Here is an 18386-nt window from a genome sequence, read left to right as displayed (position 1 = left end):
CGAGGGAAAAAAACAAATTTGCCGATCGCGTTTGTTAAAATAAAATTCGCTGCTGTGCGCGTTGCTTTGTTTGGGGCGACCGCTATTAAAAACCGCTTACGAAAGCGAATTTCCGCGACAAAAAAGCAACAGCAGTCTCCTTTCATTATTTATACTGGCCTCTGTTCTCCGGCCAGCAAGATAAACGCCGCAAAATAAAGGCCTGCTGGTGTAAATATTTGCTCGCGGACCGATTGGATTTATTTATTCTGGCGACCCGTGAAGTGAAAAGGGTCGCCGCTTTTAACGGCCCCGAGAGCAAATCATTTTCGGAGAGACACAAAAAAGCAGCAATTACTTCCACGCAATCAATTTTATCGTCCGCGCCGAAAAGTGCGATTTTTCCCACTCGTGAATCCGATTCATTTGCTTTTATATTCTTGCTCAGTTGAATTAGATTCGCGCGAAAAGTATGAGACCGAAAAAGACATGAACACGCCGAGAGGGTGTCCTTTTGCTTGCATGAACCGGGGTCGTTTTCTCCCTGCAATTTTTTAGGGCAGCTCGTTTTTACGGCCGAGAGAGAGAGAAGCGTTTTGGCGCGACCCATTCCGCTCAGTTCCAAGCCAGTGGTTTTGAAATTAGTGGCGCAATCTTGGGTTTCAAGAGATTTTCCTTAAGTATGGGTTCACATTAAAGAAGAAATTAAATGCTCAGTTTTAAGACTTGAAATAACTAATAGCCTGGAAATTCAACTGTTTGAGTATAAAGACGCTCTAATTTAAACTTTTTCCTTCAAATTGAGCCTTTGAATTTAGAATTTCAAATTTGAATTAAAAAAATGGTCCGGTAAAAGTTTAAATTTTTTATTTTGAAATGTGACAAAATCTGAATCAAAAACTTTATAAATTTGAACCCATTTGAATAAGTTGAATAAAAATTTCATTTTCTTTTCCAGAAAAATATACTTGAATCAGTGAAATCATCAATATCAACTAACGCTTTTGGCGGGAAAATAATAAAAATAATCTCCGTTTGAAAGATTTAAAGCTGCGAATTTTTTGTGATCTACAAATCTACGTTTTCCATAAAAATTTGTCCACTTTCACATTCTGGAATAAGTAAAATTTATGGCGTGGGTCTTTAACATTTATTTACATGCGCACTCTTTGACACTTTGCGTTTTATTTACGAGGTGGTTTTATATTTGGTTGCAAATCGTGATAAAATAAAAGCAAAATAATGTTGAATTCACAGCGGCGCACGAGCATTATTTCCAGCTTCGGTTTCGCGGCCAATCTCGCCGCACCTCACTTGACATGTAAAAAGCACATCAGTCATTGCCTTGCAACAAGAGGGCTTGTTTGGTGCTCTCGTCTATTTGAGCTGCTTTCTGCGTACGTGCGAGTGCTTTACTTTTTTTCCCTTTCGCCACACGCAGAAGTGCTCGGGCCGGTTGGTATCTTGCGCACGTCCGCATTTCATTTTTGCAACGACAGTTTATTAAATGAAAAATTATCTGGTTGCGTCGTCGGGAGATGCTCGCAGTGCGGTCGCAAAACACCCCGTGCGAGGAAAAGCACCTCGCTGCTGCTGCACCACTGCAAATAACATTTACTCACGCTGACACACACACACACACGCCGACGCTACAGTGAAAAGCACGATTTTGGTTCATTAAATTTGGACTTGATAAATTCTGCACGCGCGCACCGTTTCCACTGAATGAAGAAGACGGTTTATTTTTACTTTTGACAATGTTGCAGAGATAAAGTAACATGGTCGAATATTTTGAGGAGGAGTCAAAATTGTTTGATAAAATTCACTCTGCCGAGATCAAGACACATCGTTTTTGTTAATATTAAAAAAATATATATAAAAGAGAAATTCTAAAAAATAGGAAAGAAAAAATTACAAAATTTTTGCAAAATACCTTCGGAAAAAATTTAATTTTATCATATTTTGTAAAATCTGAAATAAAAAACTTTATAAAAAGTACCCTTTTTCATATTAATATACATAAATTTAAATATATAAATTATCTAGCAGTTATCTAGGGAAAAAAATTTGAATAACGATTTTCAAAAATATTAATTCTTGACTATTTTTTAAATGAAAATAAGAAATCCTGTACCCTTTTCAGGACATTGAGACTGACAGGATTACCTCTCCATTTGTTTAAAAAAAAAACGCATTTATTGATAGGAAATATATCAACGTCTTTGTCATGACTTTAATCAATGGGTGCAAATTACGCGATATGGTCATAAAATTACAATGTTTTTGTTAATTTCAAATGTTTTTTTCCTCTCCTGATTTTAATATCACAGTGATTCATTTATATTTCTTTATGATTTCAACTTCCATAATCATAACCCAATAAACCTTGCTTTTCAAATAAAATTGAGCGTTCTGATGCATTTTAGTATAAAAATCGTGGAGTTAGATTTTAAAATGCACTCTGGCTTTTGCGCAAAAATAAATCTGGACAATTTTATTTCAGACGGATTTTTTTCATTTCCTGGCAAACGCTTTCTTTGATCTTTTTGCTGAAAGCAAAAAATGAATAAATATGATGAGCTGAAGTGCGTTGAAGCCTTTGAGCATTTTAATAAGTTCTTGCGCCTTGGGAACGTGTTTGCGCCGAGAGTGCGTGGATTAGACTTCAGATAGCTGTTCGCGTTTTTTGGTGGTGAATCTTTTTTTTCTGTTGATGGGCAGAGCTTTACCAGGAAAACGCGAGCAAAAAGTCACAGCACGTGCCGAGGATCACGGAAAAATGGGCAACAACCTCTCGCAACTTTCATTTCTGGCTCTGGGAAATTGCCTTTCCACTTGATTCTAGGTGATTCTGTATGATGAAAAAAAAGGAAAAGCAGATTGTTTTCGAGATCCAGCAGCTTTCAATCTTCTTCTCCTGCCGTAAAATTTTCCGTTCAGCAAAAAAGGCGATAATAAATATTAAATAATTAAAAAAAAAATATCTCTAAGGTTTTTGTCATTTTTCCGATTATAAGCAAGGAGCTTATGAATCTACAATGAAAAGAAAATGCATTGAAAAGTTCCATAAGATCAATGTAATTTTTGAGGGTCAAAATACTTATTGATTTCATTTTCCAATTTAATTTTGGTATTATGGACGTGATTTGATGAAATTTTTATCAATTTTTAACCGAGCCAATATCGTGAAAAAATGGGATGAATAAATAAAAAAGAAACAAATAAAGATAATTTTCAATAATTCACTCAATGAATTAAATTCTTCTTTAGAATGTCTCTCTGGAATTAACAACTAAAAAACTAACATTAAAAAATTATCATCAAAATTAATTGAGCCGCTCTTTTAGCAGAAGCTCTTGCTGCAAAATGTATTTTTTTTTTTATTATTAATTATTACGAAATTAAAACTTTAAAAGTTAGCAGAGAATTTATCATGAATCCAAACATATTTTTTTTTATCAAAAGAAAAAAATGGAAATGGAAAATTCAACAGCTTTTTGGCAGCAAACAGCGCGAAACCAAAGTTGCATGTCATGTTTTGTGGCAGCAAATTCACTTTGCCTTTTCTTCTTCTGGCGCGTGTTCTTGTCTGAGGTGCAGACAAGGCCGACCGGAGTTTTTACGCTTTGTAAGTACTTTGGTTTGTCAACCAACAAAAAGCAAGGAAAAGTTTGATCCGCGGTGCCATTCGAGTTCCACAACGGCACCTCAGAGAAGAAAATAAATAAAAAAAACCTCCCCGGAAGAGGCGCAAACGCGTTCATTTTCATTTTTTTTCTCATCTCGCGAGAAAGAGAGTGGAAATTACGTTTTCGGCGCAGCTCCCACGAGCGTTGGCCCCCGAACATGAAACTTTTATTGCCCCAGAAATTGATTTGCCTGCACTCTTTCTCGCGAGCGCTCACTGTCCTGTGAAATCGAGAGAGAACACAAAGGGGTGCCTTTTTTTCTCGTCGCTTTTAGCACGTCGTCCAGGCCACTTTCCTCGCAGTAATAACACAGCAGAAAAGGAGTTATTGTATAAACAGCACGTTTGGTGCACCACAGATGCATTTTCTTGAAACTCCCGCGCATATATATCCTAATGGCTTTTGTGGACGTGACGAGAATAGGCTACTTTATAAACAAAGCCATACTTTTATTCCTTTTATTTTTGAACCAGCAACATAATATATAAAATTCCCATCACATATATGCGCAGCAAAAAGCTTTCATAAATTTTCCATTATATACAATTTTATTATAATTTGAATCAAAATGCTTATTTTACTTTCTTCTTTCTTTTTGTAAAAATTTCAAATTCGTTGAGAAAAAAAATAATTGCTAACTTTCAACGTTTTAAATTATTCAGCGTGCAAGTTTATGCAAATAAATATTATTTGGTGTAGTTTATTCTTTTTCCAACGTTATTCTTTTATATTAAGATAAATATTTAACAATTATTTTTACTAGAAAAAAAATATGAGTCACTTTGTTTATACTTTGAAAAATCCGATTAGAAAAAGATTGTCTTTTAAAAATTGTGATTTTATTTGGATTTTTGGTAATTTTCTTTGACATAGCCACGCCATCGCCATGGCATAGCCACGCCATAGCCACGGCATAGCCATAGCCACGCCATAGCCACGCCATAGCCACGCCATAGCCACGCCATAGCCACGCCATAGCCACGCCATAGCCACGCCATAGCCACGCCATAGCCACGCCATCGCCATGGCATCGCCAATCTTTGCAGGTACATATCATCCTGAATTTGACCTTCGTTATTGCCTAAATGTACTAGAAATTTAATTAAACTTACCTCAATTATTAAATTCTTATTTAATCTTCAAACAAATATTTCTACAATATCCAAATTAGGAAATAAACAACATGAAAATTTAAAAAGGAAGGAAAATTAATTTTGTCAACCGGGTTGAGAATTTATGGATTATATTTTTCACAAGCATTAATCTGGTGTGTTTGAAGAAGTTGACACTCGAGGAGATGATCATGGAAATGAAGATTCGGGCTTTTCCTCGTTGCAAAAAATTGTTTTTTATTCAAAAACAAACGGCTCAACCAGTTTCGGTCACGGTCTGCGACCCTATTTCATGAGCAAACGCGCTGCTCGCTGACTAATACAATTCTTGTATTAGTCAGCGAGCAGCGCGTTTGCTCATGAAATAGGGTCGCAGACCGTGACCGAAACTGGTTGAGCCGTTTGTTTTTGAATAAAAAACAATTTTTTGCAACGAGGAAAAGCCCGAATCTTCATTTCCATTAATCTGGTGGTTGATTTTTGTATATTGCTCTCTTTTGTGGCCTTCCACTGTATGCACTTTGGCCGATTTAGGTGTGTCAAACTTAATGATTTATTTATCAAGCGTTAACGATAAGAAAAATTTCTTCGGATCTAGAAGAGCGAGAACTTTTTGCCATTAGTCTCCTCTTCTCCAGATATTTTCGCACGCAAACCTGCTCGTGTGATTTATCTCCAGATTTTCGCTCGCATACACTTCTTTCCGCAAGATTTATTCAAATTCCACCTTTGCTCATAAATAAAGATTCGCGCGACTCTCCGATTTTTGCATAATTGAGCCGTTGCTCATCGGGGATGATCTTTTTCTTCGAAGAGGCTCATTAGGTCAAAGGCGTGTCCCCACCCTCCACGATAAAATAAAATTTGATCATGCCTGGAAATGAAGGGGCGTTTGGGTTGGGTTTTATTTAAAGATTTATTAAGTGGATTATTGGCTTTTCGGGAGAATTTGGGGTTCATAACTTCCAGCTTTATTTGAGTGCTTATTAAGTAATATTTATTTATTAAGTCTCAATAACAAATTTGAAAACAAAAAGTAGCAAACCATTTACTTATCTTCCCCGATCAAATGAAATTTAATAAAATTTAAATTTGCATCAGAAAAATTCATGCTAACGATTATGTACAGTCAATTAATTAAAATTATTTTTGCATATTCCTATTAAACAAACTTTTCAAAAACTAGTTAATTTTCCTGCAATTAGCTTTTTTAACATTTGATTCCACTGGACAATCAACGAGACTAGGCCGAACTTTAAACCTTTAAGCATGAAATCAAAATTACAACATCATTCAGGGTATTAAGCGTTTGATTTTGCACCTGTATTTAATTCTCAGGAAGTTATCGTGAGGAAATTAAATTTTATTTTCTTGTTATTCAATGTTGAAAATAAAAACTTTAAACAAGTAAAATAGTGCATCAAGAAAATATTACCGATAAAATTAAAAATTAAAATTTTGGAATAAAATAAAATTACAATTTTTGTGTGCATTTTTAGAGATCATAGAAATATAAAATTTCTTATAAAGAATTAAAAGAAAACTCACCATTGAAGATTCATCGATGGAGTCAAGACTCATTACAGTGACGTGGAAGTAAACCACAGTTGGCTTTCCTGAAACAAAAGTTTTAAGCCAATTGTACTTTCATTCAAGCAAAGTTTCGCTCATTTGCATTAAACTCAGACTGGGGCGTGACAAGTCTAGTCTCTGCCCTAATTAAGTAACCAAGATTGCTAATTTTAAGTGCACCCGGACTATTTACTCGAGGCAAAAAGCGAGGGGGAGCGCAAAAGTGACCGAGGGTTTTCGCGCGTCAATCTCTCAACAGGTCTTCTGATTCTTGGGCGTTTTTGCCTAGGGGGTGTGTTCATGCAGATGATGAGCTCCGGTTTACGACTTAATTGTCGCCGGCAGTCGTCAGCCGGCTAATTGCCTTTCTTCTCCCGAGCTCGTAAATCGCCCCGGAGCTAATCCTCTTTAGCACTCTATTCAAATTGGCCCGAGCGAATGTAGTGTACGGTTTTTACGGCGCACACCTAATTTGAAATTATACGCGGCGGCGGCGGTGTTTTTCTTCCATTTGTGCAAACATAAAAGAATACGGCTAGAGAGGAAGTATGGCTGTCTCGGTGTGCACATAATTTTAATTAATTACTTTTCTTGCTCGCGCAACACTCTGCTCACGTACACGCGGGTTGTAATGTGCAGCGCAAAGTGCAGAAACAGAGACTTCGCAGTGATGAGAGAGCGCGAGACGCTTTTATGGTCTTCACGGTGACAAAGAACACTCTGCTTCACGCTACATGTTCTGCAATTGTAATGAGTAGAACACGTTTTATCCGATTCTTATATAAATTAAATTGAATAATTCATTCAAATTTATGGTACAAACGCCAGATCCGATTTTTAAATTTACGAGCATGAAATTTTCTTTTTTAATGGGAAATAATACAGAGAAATGATGTTATAATAGTAAAAGTAAATTCGTAAGGCCGCATTGGCAACTAAAAAATGAGATTATAATTAAAATTTAGCAAAAACTCCCATAACTTTAGGATTCTACCCGTTTGTGAAGTAATAATCGACTCAAAATTTCCTCTGTATCTGTAAAGTTTATGGGAATGGGCAAGAATAGTAATATTTCAATTTTCTTTTTAAGTTCAAACAAATATTAAATTTTATATCATTGAATGCTTCATTTCCTGGACTTTTTAAAATAATCTGTGGCGTATATTTCCTTTCGATTAATTGGCACTCATTATTGGCAAAATTATTATGAACAAATTGTAAATTTTATCTTGATTTTAGGCGCAAATATATATGTACACAAGTTTTTTTAATTAAAAAGCAATATATAGGGAGCATTTGGTAAATGTGTAATTAAAAAACTTTCAGTTTTAGGCCCCATTCTTAAACTCCCTAATAAGTTCAAGTGTTCGTTCTCTTAGTTGTTTGTTGTTTGTAATTGAAAATCTTTCCCAAACAATTATGAATGAAGTTCTAAAGTGAATCAAACTGAACGAGACAAGTGTTGTATGTAAGCTGCAACAAAGCCGCGGCTATAAAGAGATTATTTTCCGTAATTGAAATCGACAGGCGGGATGTACTTTGTACTCTTGGAAACTTGTTAAACCATCACACGGTTTGCACAGCCTGTTGGCAAAAGCGAGACGCGGCACGTACGTTATGCTTTTGCAGAAACTAATTCTCGCGACTCGAGACTCGGCGAGCTAATCCTGGTAATCCCGGAGCAATTTTCACGAGAGCAAAGTGACCGCATCTCGCCCCCGTTGATAAACTGGGCGAATTCCTAGGGGCGACTTGCGCAAACCGCACACCTTTTAAACTAAATTCCGGCTCGTAAATCATCGTCCTTAGCCTTGGAGTGTTTCTCAGCTGTTGCCTTTCTCGCTGCGGTGACGAGGGTGCAGCTGCATCCCCCACATTCGTTTTCATCCCCATTTTGGCAAAGTTCCACACAAGTCTTGATTTTTATTTCCCTTCATCATCTCTCTAGATGATTGCAGCAACAATAAAAATGTTTTTCGTCAAGGGGGTCGTCGAAAGAGCGGAGCAAAATTTCTCAGAATTAAGAAATTAATTTTCTAACTTTTAGAAACTCCAAACCCTGCGTCCTCGGGAGAAATTCCAAAACTTTCATCTCGCTAATTATTTCCAAATTAGCTTTCTTCATTGTTCCCTGGAAATTAAAAAGTGATTTAGGGTGGCGGCGGCGCTCCGGGCCGACGGTAATTTTGTCGCCGCCGAAAACAAACCTGCCAATTTGAGCGCGACGCTCGTAAATAAGTTTTTATGCTGGGCGGGGGCGACTCCACCCCCACCTGCCTCTAATATATATACGGTTCGGTAACACATTTGGCTAAGTGCAGCCATAAGTTCACAACTTTGCCAGTCGAAATCTTTCGCGCCGCAACTTTTGTCGCCGCTGCGATCAAAACTCGTGCACGCTTGCCCTAAAAATAAATGCGTTTTATTGTCCTCCAGGCGTAAAATTCAATCGAGCCGAGCGAAAATGAAAAGGGAAATAACATTTTTATCCCGCGCAACTGCTATATTGAAACTTTCCATATAGGTATGCCGAGCGGTTTTTTTCCACCAAAGATTGCTTATTTTCACTGTTATTGGTTTTGTCGATGCAGAAGTATTGAAACGATAAAGTTAACGAGCCAATAAAGACTGAAAAATATCGGCTGTAATGTTTTAAAGCAAAAGTTTCGATTGATCATGTTTTATATCTTGATAAAAAAGTAAATTTTTGCACAAGTCTATGCTATGAGTAATTTTTTGGAGTTTTTATTCAAAACGAAAATCAGAAAATGTCCGGCGGATTGCCTAACTCTGATAACTCCAGGGGCTCTACAAGAGAAATTGTTAAAAATCTAACAATAATTAGAATTTAATTTATTTTTTAATTAATGAAGAAAAATTAAGGAACCTCGAGGGATTATTATGTAATTTTCTCAAACCAAAATTATCAGTGTTTTGCCGGAATTTTTTTAAAATTAGAACTAAGATAAAAAAGGTCTAAATGAAAATATGATTAAAGAGACGTGTCTCGAAGCGACACTTTTGAAATATGAATTGGTGCTTCTGATGGTTAATGGTGCACTATTTCTGCTAAAGGATAAAGAGCACGAAACGGAAGTTCTCCCTGGATGGCCCTATAAAAAACAATTCCAATTTATTATTCCCTTCTCAATTCTTTACGACGCTCTTCTTCTCTCGCCAATGACGCGTGTCGCCCATCAAACTTCTTTTCAACTGCCGCCGCACACCTGTGCCGCCCGTCGAACAAAAACAAACACTTGCCGCATTCTATATCTGCGCGATCAGTCATTTAACGCGGCCATCTTCGGCGTGCTCGGTGGGTGAGGAAAAAAGTGGCGAGTCGGAAATATTTATAGGAGAGCCATAATGGCGGGGCGAAGGAGCGAAACCGCCGGCTCAAGTTGAAAGCGAGAGATGTGTGGCGTTGTAAAGGCCTCCGAAAGAGGAGCAGATCGAGAGAGAGGTACTTATAGTAGACCCCTATCTACATCCACACACGGTGTATCAAGTGCTTGATGTTCCACCGAGAGATCGGGACTCGCTCTTGACTGCAACGGATTTAAAAAAAAAAAGTGAGAATCGTTTATCATCCCGTATCGATCTTACCCACGAATGAATAACTCAAATCGAAAATGCAAAAATTTTTATATGTTTTAAAGAACAATGTTCAAACTATCAATAAACTTTCATAAATTAAATTTTCCATAGTGATTGGTCTTTTATTTAAAATTTGGTATTTTTTATAGGAAATGAGTTTGAGCAATGATTAAAGTTTATTATCTTCAATGCTTTTAGGTAAAATTTAGAAGCTAATAAAGCTGTGCTTTTTCCAAAAGCATAAATTAAAAATTTGAATTAGTGCAAAAAGATCTGCTGATGTCTTCAAGTTATGATTTTAATACATTCTAGTTCTTCAAACCTTTTAAGATAAATGGTGACTTTTTTTACTAAAACGTGATCTCGAGGAGGAAGAGACATCATTTTTCATAACTGTCTCTAGTGGCGTAGTCTGCATTTCTTTACCGTCTACAGTCACTGCGAATTTTCCATTCGTATATATTTATAATATTTTTTGTAGAGGTAGAGACGGTGAATTTCTGCTTCGCTTATTCCTTTCGTGGAAAGTGGGATTTTTGACTAAGCAAGGATAAAAAAAAACGTGGCGTCTCGTTCATCTGCTCTAATTGAAACTTTCCAAATTCAAGAAAATCTCACTTAGTATTGGGGAGATAAATTAAATTCAACTGGATCCGCAACAGTCACAACTAAAAAAAATTAATAATCCTATATACAGGTTCTTCTAGTTATTGTGGAAACTTTTAGCACTTATGGTATTTTTTTCATCATCTAAAATTTAATATTTCTGAAAATAAAAAAATAAAAGAAAATATAATATTTAATTGATATTAAACCGATGATATACAATATGTGATAACTGAAATCAAAGATATGAGACGCCTTGCTAATTCAATTTGAATGCCTTTAATTAATCAAATGGAGCGATCGGCGTCGCAAGTGTGGCCATAAATCATCTTCGGTGTGCCATCTGATTTGGACAAGAAGGCGGCCGTGTGTCGACAGCCCTCTTCAATTCGCTGATTACAACACTTGGCAATCTCCCAGCCCATCTTACTTAAAGTTTGTTGCATACAAGTTTCCTTTGCACGCCATGTTTTGCAGGCAAATTTTTAATTAAACACTGCAGGGTCGAACTTCAGCTCCTCTGCTCCGCATTTAATCCCTAGACGGAGGAAGCCTTAATGTGTTTGTTGTTTCAAAGCAGCTCGACACATTTGCATTAAATTTGGCTCCTTTTTTGCCAAGGAAGAAACTCTCTTCTTTTTATTTAGACGGTTGTCGCAAAACTGTCTTTATAAGTTGCGATCTTACAAGAAATTTTATATTGAATTCAAAATTAATTTGTGCCAGGAAGAACAAAAGTGTAAAAGTAATAAAAAATTTGCAGAAGGTGCGGAAATGACATTCACATCACAAAGGGAAGTAAACTGAAATGAAAAAGGAGTTCTTGGGGGAAACAAGTGGAAAGAATTATTGACAGAAGGAAAAATGTATTTTGATTTTTGATCTGTAAACAACAAAAGCAATATTCTCTTGTAACGGGTCGTTTGATGCATGAAATGAGAAAATATATTCTAAGAAATTGGAGAAGTACATTGTGAAATATAAAACTGGAGCTGACATCTCTGACTGTAGATTCAATTTTTTCTTTCCTAACATTTGCCTTCTGAAATCTTGATGCAAATTATAGCTACCTAATTTCTACTATTAAAAACGAATGGACTTTTTTTAGGCTCAAATTTTAGTTGAATAAGTCCCAGATAAAGTTGTTATTCAGCAAAAGGTCCCAAGCAAATATTTTTAAACAGTCAATATTTTGAAATTAATAAAAGTGCTGGAATTTTTAAGTTCTAAACTTTAAAACGGCGCTGATTTTCAAAGAGCAAGAATGTTTTATTCATAATTATAGATTTTTTTTAAAATTATTTGCTTGTATTTTTAAGAAATTTCTTCGAACTAAAATATCTAACAATAACATATAACAATTGATAATCTGCCAAAAAATCCACAAATAAATCTCATCATGATATTTAAAAAAGAATATTGTTGGTAAAAGCTCGATATAATTTTTTTTTTTTGTGAAAAGTAATGAAAAAGTCCTTTTTAGTGCCACATAATATTTTGATTCAGAATTCAGAATTGCATAATTCACAAATATCATGACGCAGATTGAACTTTTGTGCTGACGAAATAAAATTAAAAATACTTATTTTCAACAGCCAGTGACATTTTTTCCACCCAAATGAGGCTTTTTCTGAACGAGAGCTTCCTTTCTTCAGTAATTAGCTCTGAATTTACGAGCTCGCTCGTTTACCCGAAGTACCGCGGAGGAGCTCTCAATTCCAGGACAGGACACACCGTGCAAAAAATAGGTTTCCGCTCCGTTTGGCGCGAGTTTAATTACGAAATGCAATCTGCCTCTTTTACGCCCGGCCAGGATAAAAGCAGGCAAGATAAACTAAACTCGGCTCTCGACTTGTTAGCACGAAATAAAAGCCACGCGCGCTCTCTGTATATAAAAAGCATAAAAAGTGGAGTGTTCCGCTCCATTTGCTGACGAGTTTTCCGAAGAAAAAGAAACGGTGCGCGAAGCAGTAAAATCGGCGGCCGGTTGACTTCTTGCAAACGCCTCCTTTGCCTCGCTCGTCACCCAGATGAAGAAATCACGTGCACTTGAATATCGCGTTTCCCACCCTGATGACGACAACGAGTCCTCTGCAAAAATAGCAATAAAATGTAACTCCTGCAATTCGAGTCATTCAAAATGAGCACACAAGCAGTCCAGATCTTAATAACTAACAAAAAAACTTTGGTATAAATTAATTGTTTGCTTCATAATTCATTCTTTGTGAATTGTAAATTATTTCCACAAAAATGTGCTTCAATTTGATTTCAATTTCTGTTTTGTTTTTTTATTTGATGCAAAAGATGTTGTTTACGTCCTGAATGGCGGATAAATAAATAACTTCACATAAAATGCATCTGATGAAGAATAGTTTATTTATAATTCGGTTTAATTAAAATGGAGCGAAATGAACGCTTCCATGGCAGAGTGAAATGCAAATTTATCTTCGTATTCATATAAAGAATATTATGTTGTTTCCTTCTGATAAAAATTGCGCAGTTTCCAAGAGGTTTCAAATGAGAAATGCAGGGGGAATGTTATGATGCTGTCGACTGGAAAGTTTATTACATGCTTTTACTCAACGCTCTCATTTTCGTTCTTGCTTGTTGCATTATTTCCATACGCACGCATAAAGTTTTAATTAGCGTGGAGAGTTTCTTCTTCTGCAGTTTAATAATGTTTTGCCGAGTTTCGAACTAAATTAAAATATCACGTTTCACAGAGAGAGACGAAAAGTAACGACAAAGGGAAAACGCTGCATTTGAAACTGGAGAATTTTGGAGCAAGCAGGACTGCTCTCGTGTAACTTAATTGGCTTAAAATGGAGACGCTTTAATTAAATTTTGGAAGGTCACTGAATATAATCAATTTGTTTTTCGTCCTAATTTCTTGGTATGCTAATTTTTAATTAAAAGAGGAAACTCGCTAGAAGAAAATTGCGTAGAATGGCATTAATAAAAGTTGCAACAAGACCATTCCGGGAAAATTACTATGTTGCTTTTAAAAACGAATTGTTTGCAACTTTCTAAAATTTGTTTTGTCTATATAGCTTGTGTGTTTTTCATTAACCTTTGAGTGCGAAGGCGGGGTTGCATTTCTTAACAAGAAACTAGCAAAATATTTAAGATAAAAATTAAAACTTGTACCCTCTTTGTTTTCAAAAGGCAAAAATTATTCAAAACGTTGGAAAATATAGAAAGTCGTCGTGCGTGTGCTCAAGTTGTTCAGCCAAGTAATTCAGTGAAGCAGAACTAAAACGATACACATACGTGCCTTTCGATGTTTGCCAAATTCTGTTTCTTAATTTTGCTGGTGGAAGTGCTGCGCGGCGAGCACCTGCACCGAATTTATCCGCCGCAGGGCGTGTGTAAATTATTAATCCAAAGTACACCAAACTTGGGTGCGCGAAATGCCACTCGTGCGTGCCCCGATCCACCCCAACTACTGGCATTGTTCTGTGTTTGCCTAAATTGTAGCTCTGCGTGCCGAATTCCAAATCACTCTGATTATATAAACTCCCCGAGTCGGAAGAGTTTCATCCGAATAGAAATAGTACAAAAAAAAAATGATGATTTATATATCGTTGCATTTGGCACAAGGGAAAATAATTTATCATTAAGTAATAAAAAATTTAAGTTATTCCAAATAAAGCTAATTTTAAAGTAATATCCACAATTTCTTACAGAAATGTTGATTATTATTTCAATTTTTTTTAATTTAAAAAATAATTTAAATTTCCTTCTAAAAATCCAAAATTTTTGTATTTTTGTTTTTACTTTTTTTTATTCACCGTACTAATGATAATAATTTTGTTGCGTTGCCTGAACCAAGACCATTTTATTGCGAGTTAAAATGATTTGATTTATTATATCAAAATGACACAACTTTATGTATCGATTCGTTATAGTCGGAGGGAATAAAAGTTTCTTTTATTTGATACAAAAAGCTAGCGGCAGGAAACGATAAATTTTGATTCAAGTGTGTTTACAAAGACGTGGCGGTCGTGAGCTGTCCATAAATCATATGATGGAGGGGGTGTCCTGCAAACTGCAAATTAATAAATTACGAGACCCTTAAGAGAGAGACGCAAAAAGATAGGGCGCTTCACTTATTTGGCATTTATTTTAGATATAGGGTGCGGCGGCGCCGTGCTTTCTCTCCAGGGCTCGTATTTCGCTCAAGCGCCTTTCATAAATAACCTGAGGCCAAAAAGTGACAATCGATGCGCGGCATTATGGCCTTTCTTGCTCTCGGCCGATGAATTACGACGACGCTCCCCGCCGGGTGCCACCGCCGCCGCCGCCAGGCCTCCGGAGAACAAAAACCTCTTCTCCTTGTATTAATAAACACGTCAACTTCGCAACGCGTGTCAAAATGACGCTCTTTGGCGGCAAACGTTTTGTCTCGCTGATTGGACGTGAAGGGTGCTAATGAGACACGCTAATTATTCGTATATCGACGATGACGAGAAAGAGATGAGAGACGTGTTTGTTTGTGATACAAAGGGTGATGCAAATTTTAATATTTAGAGATGAGCTTCTTCTGTTTTGTCATTGAATTTTCATTTTAGGGAAGAATATTCTTATGAACATATTCATTGAAAGTTTTTGAATTTAATTGATATTTAATGAAAAAAATTTTAATCAAAATTATACTTCATTATAACCTTGATCATTTTTTACTTTCAGATTCATAACTTTCTGGCCTTTTACGCAATATTTATTAATTATAAAAATGTTTTCCAATGGAAGTATTAAACGAGAAATAAAAAAAGAGAAAAAACTTTTTTTAGCTCAAATTTTTTATTTTCTGGCACTTTTGCCCTTAAATTCGTTTGCTTACTTAGTTTAAAAATTGCAATTTAAAAAATTCAATGTGGCAAATTTGGAGATTTTTGTATACCGGAAACTATTTTGGAAGAGTATTTAAAAGTTAAAGCTTGCAGCAATTGTCTTCATTAGTTCATTTTAATTTCGGCATATCTTGTAGATTTTGAATGCAGGCAACCCGCTTTTCAATTTAAGTGAATCATATTCAGAGAAAAGCAATCATCGCTCTTTAGATTTCCTCCTTCAGATCTCTGATAATCCAATTCCGTGAATTCCGCCATCAGCATGAAATGAACTTCAGCCATATACGCGAGCAACAGTTTCCGAGTGCTTTGATTTGTCAACGCCAAAAGCACGCTTTGGCAATTTCCCCGGAAAATCGAACGGTGACGTTTAATTACCGCAAAACAAGCGACATAAATAGTAGAAGAGAGACAGCCGAGGAGAAAATAGGAAACACAGGGGGCGCTTTTTCTTTCTTCTTATTCCTTCAGGGGTTATCTTAAGAGCCGTTTAGAAAGACAATCGCCTTCTCTTTATAATAATATAATGCGCCTCGGTTCTTTCCTTTTTCCTTCTTCTTTATCCAAACGTCACGTAAAACTCGCATTTCCGTCTGCCGGCGTGCGTGCGCCGTTTTATTGCCTGCTTTTCCGCCTCCCGTATAACTTTGCTTAGCGGCAGTGGAAAATTTTAACAACAAAACAACACATGCTGGAAAAACATCTTCGCCGCTGACTAACTAAATTACTGCTTGTCACGCCACGTGACGCGGATTTATTGCACTTTGTTGTGTGGTTAAATTTTGCATACCTTCCTCCTTGGGCGGCTGCATTTTGTCGTATTCTTTTGGGTTGTCGGGCAGGATGTCCTCGAACTCCAACGGGCCGTCGAGCAAATTTTTCCTACAACAAAAGGCAGCGATATAAAGTTCCTTTTCTTTGCTTGTCTCGTTAATCTTTTTAACACTGCAAAACTTACGCCATTCGAAAATTCGCACTGACATGTCCGGCCAAAGTTTTTATACAAATGTGCGAAATTTTACACGAGAAAAATGGCTGGTTTTTGAAAGAAAAACTTTGGACACGCATTTCTCTTAATACAAAGAAAGGGTTTTTTACTACTGAAGTTTATGAAGAGATATTTCTAACTCAAGAGTGTTTTTGGACACTGAATTATTTTTAGTTCCTAGCTAGGTCATATTTTATTTTATTTTTTTCAACATTTTTTGTTTTCAATGTTCATTTTTTTACAATAAATTTAGTTTTTAAATTAAAAATGAAGATGCATTCAAATCCACCCCCCTTCGTCATATTGTTTTAATTTTAGCAAATTTTTGAATTTTCCTAAATAAAATTACATCTCATTTCACCGTTAAAAAGTTCCTGTTTTAGAGTTATTAAAATTTTTATAGTTCTCCCTCAAATAATTTAGTATAAAATTATTTTATTTTGTAAGCTTTTAACGCAGGCATTCTTATTAATGAATAAGTCTGCATACAATTGCAAATTCGTCTCGTTTTTCTGCCTGAAACAGTTTGCATAGTAATATCCCTTCCACTCCAGCAGCTATTTAAATCATAAATGTTCCCGCTGAGAGTCCTTGCCTTTTAAATTAATCGCGCCTCGTCAACCAGGCTCATTTAATCAACAATTCAAATGGAATGAGGCGCGAAACACTGACTGTCGGCGCGCGTGAAAACAATTCCTCCAGAACAAACGCAATAAACAAGAGCGCCACTTTTTACGACCGTGTTCATTTTCATGCAAATTCGACGCAAAAAAAATACCCCCAGTCAAAATTCAGTCTGCAAATAATAAACCGACCGGGACCATAAAACACTGCGCCCAATTTGCATAATTCACTCTTGGGCTGGAAAATTTCGTCTGTTGAATATTTACAGGTGGCCCAACCATCCCTAAAAGCGCTTTCCCTCAAATCGGCTGATATTATCTTGAAAAAGCAGCGTTGCAGCAAAAAGTGGCCCCCGGTGCAATTTTATTGATGGCAGAATGACCGGCCAAGATTCAAAGGGCGGCCCAAGAGTTATGGGACGCGTGATTCACCCTGTTTTGCCTCAAATAAATCGCCTTCAAGTTGAGACAAACTTTATTCATTAGCTGGACGGAATGGAGGCCCGGATGTTTTCCTCTCTTTTTGGCATTGATTTATGCTCGATTTTTTTACCCCTGCCAGCATAGAAATTTGTCTTTTTACCCTCTAAAGGTTTTTTTTATATAACGGAACCTTCTTTTTTGAAAATAAAAAAAATTATAATTTTACGAATGAATAAAGTCAAATTGTGCCCGAAACGAGAAAATAGAAAGATTTTTAGTTCATTTCTCATTGCATTTGGAAATTGCGATAAAATTATTAGCACATGCTTAGAATTTAATCTTTTCCCGCCAAAACAATTTGAACCTTATATGATTTTTTATGTTAACAATACACTTATTTGTGAAATTATTACTTTAATTCCTTCCAGAGGGCCTCTGATGCTGCTCTGATGAGCATTGTGATTTTTAATTTAGTCGAGAAATTTCCAATTTTTTTTTCTTTCAGAATTAAACCATTTACTTTGACAATTTCTGTCTGCATTATCAACTCAAATTTGGTGTTGTGAAGTGAATAAAACATGAATTAATTCCAATTCTCATCAAACAAAAACACAATTTCATCATCATCAGAATTTTATTTAACACATTTGTGTAAAACATACGCAAACACAATTTCGGGTTTGAAATAACTGCTTTTGCTTCATTTTAACACAGGTGAATTTTTGCGGTTAGCCATCGCGAACAAGCGAATTAACCCAAATTGCTTTCGCCTCAACGACTTTCCTGCATTGCAAAATTTCACCTCGTTAATTTCCGAGCGTGCAGCTTTATTTTAAACGAGTTTCGCGGCTCATGTCGTAGTTCAGCACGTGCATTTTAATTAAAACGTCCGTTTGTTGGGCGGTCCGACTTTTCGGCACGACGCGCAATTGGCCGAGAACCGA

General features: G+C 36.2%; 1 protein-coding gene across 2 annotated transcripts in view; it reads right to left on the bottom strand.

Moving 5' to 3' along the window:
• LOC132192432 (glycine receptor subunit alpha-2-like) overlaps positions 1–18386 on the bottom strand; it is a 96790-nt gene that overhangs the window by 32862 nt on the left and 45542 nt on the right. For both annotated transcript variants that reach the window (XM_059612395.1, XM_059612396.1), the window contains exons 3-4: positions 16199–16290; positions 6329–6396 (exon numbers count right to left, since the gene is read on the bottom strand). In XM_059612395.1, coding sequence (XP_059468378.1) covers positions 6329–6396; positions 16199–16290 — 160 coding nt within the window. The remainder of the gene's footprint in view (positions 1–6328; positions 6397–16198; positions 16291–18386) is intronic.

The sequence above is a fragment of the Neocloeon triangulifer genome, unplaced genomic scaffold (genome assembly GCF_031216515.1).
Source record: "Neocloeon triangulifer isolate White Clay Creek 2 clone unplaced genomic scaffold, ASM3121651v1 ptg000003l, whole genome shotgun sequence".
Lineage (NCBI taxonomy): Eukaryota > Metazoa > Arthropoda > Insecta > Ephemeroptera > Baetidae > Neocloeon > Neocloeon triangulifer.
This window is presented reverse-complemented; position numbering and strand designations above follow the sequence as displayed.